At 44.4% G+C, this 7,467-nt stretch overlaps 1 protein-coding gene across 1 annotated transcript; it reads right to left on the reverse strand.

Moving 5' to 3' along the window:
- Positions 1 to 3,233: 3,233 nt before the first annotated feature.
- Positions 3,234 to 3,944, reverse strand: LOC136488425 (BTB/POZ and MATH domain-containing protein 3-like). Its single transcript, XM_066485359.1, has one exon. It carries the CDS (start codon positions 3,942 to 3,944, stop codon positions 3,234 to 3,236), a length of 711 nt encoding a protein of 236 aa, XP_066341456.1.
- Positions 3,945 to 7,467: the final 3,523 nt, after the last annotated feature.

The following is a 7,467-nucleotide window of genomic DNA, read 5'->3' on the forward strand; positions in this document are numbered from 1 at the left end:
AACCCGTGCACTCCAAATCTAAACCGTCGGTGTCACATGAGGTAGGTTGTCCTCCTCCTCCTCGAGATTTAAGCATGCGGGGGTAGGGTTCTCGTGATTAGGGACTGCATATAAAGTGAACTTTAGGGAGGCTAGTTCACCGGTATTTGAAGATGCAACATGAGGGGTGTTGTGGCAGAACCGCCCAATTTAACCTAATCCCAAGTACTTGTCAGCCATTTGACACTAAGCACACAAGAGACCAAGTTAAATTCAGTAGTTTGTCTAGCACATTCAAAGGGAGAACTCGAAAATTCACATTTTCATATGGATCATAAATAAGTGAATAAAGCTTACAACATTCTTAACCATTTCCTACATAACATAGTTACAAAATCATAGTATTTACATGACAAGTTTTATAAAGCAGAGAAGGAAAGATCATTTTATACAAATGTGGTGGAAGTTAAACATTTTGAGTATTAAAGTAGAGGTTGGGATGCAAGATATAATTCTACGATCACGTTGACAATGTAGACCTCGCTAAGAACACCAGAAGGTATCCACACACAGCAGCAGTTAGCTCCAACATCCACCTGCTATCTGCAATAAGGTGGAAATAAAACCCTGAGTACATATTGTACTTAGCAAGGCTTACCCGACTACGTGGGAGTAGTATCCCGACTCTCAAGGATATGTATGGGGCTTTTTGGCTAGTTGTTTAGTGGTTTTTGCAAATAAGCTTACTAATGGTGCATCCTTATATTCAAAGTTTTAGAAGTCAGGTTTAGTTCATTAGCTTAACCATTCTAGGTAAGCACCTATACTACATTCAAGCATGTGGTAAGCAATCAGAGTATATTTCATGATCCGGTTGTAGCCTCATCATCATCATCTCCATGTTCAGGTTGTATTAACTACGTAGTCACACAAGTGGTATCCATATCTGGGGAGGGAAGCAATTACAATCGATGTACATCTAGCTAGGCAATTCGAACACACCCATGTAGTCCTCAAAAGTGTCTGTATGAGGAAGTTGTTCCTAACGTACGACTCAGGTCAGAAGGTGACCTGACCACCCTGGTAACCTACTGTAGAGGTCATCCCAGATGTGTTTCCACTACTACAGAACAGGTATTCACCGCCAGCTCCAGACCCCCTTCAACAACGGTTTTGGCTCTCAGCAGTGAAGGTCGGAGGTGATGCCCATCATTTGCAAAATTTAAATTTCAAAATTTTAGAACTTTAGATACAAATTTAAGACTGTACATAAATGATTTCTAATGAAAAAGTTGTCAACTGTAAAGTTGTAGATCACAGCGAGATCTACTACTTTTCTTTTGATCATTTTTTCATCTGAGGTTGTTTGTATAATTCAAAAAATGAATTTTAAAATATAAGAGCGTCAAACAGAATTCTGGGACTATAAACAATTTCAAATAAAAAAGACATCAACTACATAAAGTTTGTTTTCATCCGACTTTGTTTGAGAAAGTTATGAATTTTATTGTGCTGCAGAATAAATCATCACCACAGTTCGTATTACGAACCGTTAGCGAAATGATTTTCACCCCCGGTTGGTACCACAAACCGGCTGTTAAAATGGGTCGACTATCACTACCGGTTGGTAACACAAACCGGTTGTAATGATAGGTTATCACCGCCGGTTCATGTTACGAGCCGGCGGTGATAATCGTCCAAATTTTCACCAACGGTTCGTAATACGAACCGACGGTGATGAGTATCACCGTCGGTTTTTAGCAAACCGGCGGTGAAAGTGGCGGCGGTGATTACCAATTATGAAGTAGTGTTCCCCCCTAAGTTTTACGATGGACATTCCATGCCTCCTAACAACACCTCGAAAGGCCAGAGAAACACTCCAATATACTGTTTATGACCCTAAGTCATAGGAATGTACTCAGCTTCACAAACAACTATAACTCAGCCCCTGTTATGTGTTCGGTACCTTCAAAATTGCCATGGTGCTACTAACAGTACGGTCCTTAATCGACATAGGTGAGACTAATGCAACCAAAGCCTCGCTCTGTTACCCAACCATGTCTACATCCAAAGTTCCCAGTCCTGTCTAGTCTCCAATTATTATCCATGTCTAAAACCATGTGATAGCAATAGAAGTATAACCAGGACCTATCTCTCACAAGTGACAGTCCATCACTCAACTATAGTACGTCCGATATATAGCATAGCATACTACACGATCCTTGTCATGCTAGTAGGACTCATGGGATAAATATATTTATGCAGGTGGGCTTCAAGCAACTCCTGCAAATTATTGCATATCAACGATTGTTATGCATCGGCTTGTCTGGGTAACTTGCATTATACTATGCTAGTATTCTTCCCATTAGTGCAGGACTAGGTAGCAATCCCGGTTGGGAAACCCCCTCTAGTCCCGGTTTCACAACCAGGACTGTCAATCTGGGACTAAAGGCCTGTCCTTTAGTCCTGGGTCTGTTAACCGGGATTGAATGGGGGCCCTTTAGTCCCGGTTTCTTATACCAACCGGGACTAAAGGGGCCTCTAGGATGACCCCGAGGGCGGGCACCTCCAGACCCGGTTGGTATAACCAACCAGGACTAAATATTACGCTTTTTGTTTTCTTTTTCTTTTCTTTTCTTATGCAATTTCTTTCCATTCAATTTGTTTTCGTTTCAAATAGTTTTCATACACGTATTATATGCTATACTATTGTACGTCATCCATAAATAAGAATGGAACGAATTAAGAGCTTATATATTACAATGATCATCCCCATTCATCAAGTTCATACAAACCATAATAATTTAAAACGAGTCATTACAATAAACTAGATGTCCAACCCCAAAGTTCAATTACACACCAAGTTCATGCAAGTGCAAGTACATCACCGCCAAGTTTGACTACATCATATTATGTACTCAGCGAAATGTAGGTCACCGATTTTGTATCCACAAATATTATTGACGTACAGCTACGCATTAAGTAGTGCCCCTCCCTTGCTTCAAAAGTACGAGCACAGGGTCTACTAACAACGGTAAGCGGTGGTCGAGAAGTCAATGGGTCAGTTGATGCCCTCTTCCGTAGTGAGTGTTGGACATTCATCAGCATATTTCCGTAGTGAGTGTTGGACATTCATCAGCAACGCACGGGCACTTTTGCCAATACAAGAGAATATCACACTTACACATATATATAGGTGGAATATATCGCTAGTACAATTGGGATTTTAGGTGACAAATAAATTTTACCGGATCTCAGCGCGCGCGATAAACAGAACCACGACAGATGTAGTGGCACAACTTGGCAAATCTCCCCCAGAAAGTCTCGGCAGGCCTCGCGTGATGGCGCTTGCACAGGTGGTCGTCGCACTTGCAGAGCATCCCCAGCCTCGCCAGGTCGTGCGCCTGCACGACCTTCTCCTTCACGGTCCGCTCCCGGACGAGGGTGACCGTGCACCGGACGGCGAGGCAGTCGTCCCTGAGGAACATGGAGCGCTCCAGCTCCTCCACGCTGATGAACCGCGGGAGACCCCAGCGGCAGTAGTTATCCTTGCCCCCAAAGGTGCGTACGCCCTGCGACGTCTTGCTCGGCGAGCCTTGGTGACCGTACGCCGGCGGCGTGCCATGGTGACGCACCAGAGCGAACTCGAACTCGGCGAGGACGACGGAGTCACTACAGAGGTTCAGATACAGCGAGACGAAGCCTGCGTTCTCCTTGCTGTTGCCGTTGAGGTAGCAACGGATCTTCCAGGTGTGACCTCCGACCTTGGACACACTGGACTCTATGTAGCTGCCGTTCTCGCGGTGCGTCCCCTTGAGCCGCGAGTAGCCCTCGAGCTTGAGCATGAGGTGACCGGTGGCGACCCCCGTGGCGGCGACGGTGCACACCGAGACCTCCTCCGCCTCCGGAGACGACGTGGCGGCACCTGCATCTAAGGGCATGTAGCTGACCGGTAGCGGCGACATATCGCCGGATTTTTGTTATTTGTTACTAAACACACACGGCGGCGGCGGCGGCGGCGACCTACGTACTCTTCTACGATCGACGATGCAGATGACAAGGTTTGGAAGGTTTATTTATGCAGATATATACATTGTTAGATATTATGGGCTTGGCCCATTTATTTAATATCTCTATTAAACTCTATGGTCCGTACATGTACATTAATGGTTTTGTACCATATGGGAATTTAATCGAGAGACGACTCTACTTAAATACTTGATCATTGATCGATCTATTTGAGAAGTAAAAGTGGGTCACCTGGATGCCACGCGCGCGCGCGCGCGCGCCGCCGTCCGAAACGCGTCTCCGTCGTGGGCTTCACCTGCTCGGGTGAAGACGGGCGATTACGTTTTTGGGGAGTGTCAGTGGTGACACGACTACTCGCTGGTGAACCAGTAGCGGTGTTTCTTCACGGCGTCCTTGTCTGCACTGCATCGAGCGGGACGACTACAACAACAAAGCACCACCATGGCCTTTCCTGGTGCGAGCGGCTCCGCCGCAGGGTATAATCTTCTTCACCATCTTCTGAGTTTCATTATCAATATCATGATGTTTCTAGGCAATACTGCTTTCATATTCAACATGTTCTGTTTGGTTGATTTGGATGATTATGTTGGTTTTCTGGTTCCTTTTATTTTTGTGATCATCATGGTCTTGATATTTGAGAACACATTTTTAATATTTATGATCATGTCTGTGATGCTTCAGCTATGTAAAACAATGTTTCACATATGTTTTGGCTCTATAGTTTGTATTATCATCATGTTAACATTTGCCATGAATTGTTTCTGTCTTTTTATTCATGACTTCACTCTCATTTTTATTGCGTCATTTTTATGGATTAAAATAAATATGAAAATGCCTTATTTGTCAACAAACCAAAAACGTAATTTCAGGCCATTTTCATCTGTTGGCTTTGCGGGTATGCTAAAGCCTACGCCGTTTGAGGGCACTCACTACAAGAGGTGGCGTGAGAAAGCCCTTCTGTGGTTGTCGGCCATGCGCTGTGGTCATGTGCTCAATGAGCAGCCTGCTACTGTGAGATCCGATGAGGATGAGCAGGCTTGGGGACATGCTGAGACCATGTGCAAGGCTGCACTGTTGAGCATCATCAATGATTCTCTGGTTGATGCCTACATACCACTCCCGACTGGCAGAGCTGTGTGGGAAGCCCTTGAGGCCCGGTACGGTCTTTCCGACGCCGGTTCTGAGCTGTACATCATGGAGCAGTTCCATGACTACAAGATGGTGGATAACCGTCCTGTAGTCGAACAGGCTCATGAGATACAGGGACTGGTGAAGGAATTGGAGTTGTACGGCTGTCCTCTCCCTGACAGGTTCGTGGCAGGTTGCATTATTGCTAAGCTGCCACCTTCCTGGACTGATTTTGCTACTACCTTGAAACACAAGAGGCAGCAGTTTAGCATTGCTGAACTTGTTGGCACTCTTGATGTTGAGGACAAGGCAAGAGCAAAGGATGTTAAGGGAAAGAGCAAGGGCGGGAATGGTGAGGCGACTACTAGTGCACATGTGGTGCAAAAGTTTCGTCCTAAGCCACAAAAGAAGAAGCCCCAGCAGGAGCTTAAGCAGAAATCCACTACCTTCTTCAAGAAAGGTAATATTAAGAAGATGGGATTAGACAAGGCAAAGATGAACTGCTTCACTTGTGGGAACACTGGGCATTTTTCTAGAGAGTGTCCTGAGGCTAAGTGGAAGCCCCCACCAAAGGCGAAGACAGTCAACACCATTGAGACTGATGCAGACGCTGCTGGGTATGGTAATTTATCTGCATTTACAGTTTGTTCCTCACCTGATTGGTGGGTTGATACAGGTGCAAATATACATGTGTGTGCTGATAAGTCCTTGTTTTCTTTTTGCCAGGTCGGGAGGAGTGGAGCCTTGCTGATGGGGAATGGCGCGCGTGCTGGTGTTCATGGTGTTGGTACGGTGGATCTGAAGCTTACTTCGGGGAAGACCGTGCAACTCAAGAACGTGCATCATGTCCCCTCAATAAGGAAAAATCTTATTAGTGGCTCTCTGCTATGTCGAGACGGTTTTAAACTTGTGTTTGAGTCGAATAAATGTGTTATGTCAAAGTATGGAACCTTTGTTGGAAAAGGCTATGAGAGCGGAGGCTTGTTCCGCTTGTCTTTGGTTGATACTTTACCTCTTGCAGTGAATAATGTCGTTAATAACGTTAATGTTGAGATGAATGTTTGGCATTCTCGATTATGTCATGTTAATCTTGGTTGCATGTCCCGCTTAGCTGGTTTGAATTTAATTCCTAAATTTGACGTTGCCAAAAGCTCCAAATGTCATACATGCGTTGAGGCAAAACAACCTCGCAAGCCTCACAAGGCAGCTGTGGCGAGAGAGTTGGCACCACTTGATCTCATCCATTCCGATATTTGTGAAATGAACGGAATTTTGACAAAAGGTGGTAAGAGATACTTCATAACGTTCATAGATGATTGCACTCGATATTGCTATGTGTACCTAATTAAAACAAAAGATGAGGCATTACATTATTTTAAAACCTTTAAAGCCGAGGCTGAGAATCAACTTGAAAAGCATATCAAACGGTTGCGGTCCGATCGCGGGGGAGAATATTTCTCTAATGAATTTTCTGAGTTTTGCGCGGTGCACGGTATAATTCATGAGAGGACACCTCCATACTCACCACAATCCAATGGGATTGCTGAAAGAAAGAATCGCACTCTAACTGACTTGGTGAATGCCATGTTGGAGACAGCTGGTTTATCTAAGGAATGGTGGGGTGAGGCAATTTTAACTGCGAATCATGTCCTAAATAGAGTGCCCACAAAGAACAAAGAAATCACTCCATTTGAGGATTGGGAGAAAAAGAGATTAAATATTTCTTATCTTCGCGTTTGGGTTGTTTGGCCAAAGTGAACGTGCCAATAAACAAAAAGCGAAAGCTTGGACCAAAAACTGTAGATTGTGTTTTCTTAGGCTATGCCATTCATAGTGTGGGCTATCGTTTTTTAATAATAAATTCTAGTGCTCCTGATATGGCTGTTGGAACGGTCATGGAGTCTAGAGATGCCACATTTTTTGAGAATGAATTTCCAATGAAAATAGGTGCATCTAGCATGTCTAGTCATGATTCTATTCCTGAACTTCATGAATCAAATATACACGCTGATGATAACACCTATGAGCTTGAGCAAAATCCTGAGAAGGATGATAATACTGTCACTCGAAGGAGTAAGAGGCAAAGAGTTGCAAAATCCTTTGGAGAAGACTTTATTATATATCTCGTGGATGACACTCCCACAACCATTTCTGAGGCATACTCTTCTCCTGATTCTGACATGTGGAAGGAGGCAGTGCAAAGTGAGATGGACTCCATTATGTCCAATGGGACGTGGGAAGTGGTTGATCGTCCATTTGGTTGCAAACCTGTGGGCTGTAAATGGGTGTTTAAAAAGAAGCTGAGGCCTGATGGTACAATTGAGAAGTACA

This window comes from Miscanthus floridulus, chromosome 10 (assembly GCF_019320115.1).
Source record: "Miscanthus floridulus cultivar M001 chromosome 10, ASM1932011v1, whole genome shotgun sequence".
Lineage (NCBI taxonomy): Eukaryota > Viridiplantae > Streptophyta > Magnoliopsida > Poales > Poaceae > Miscanthus > Miscanthus floridulus.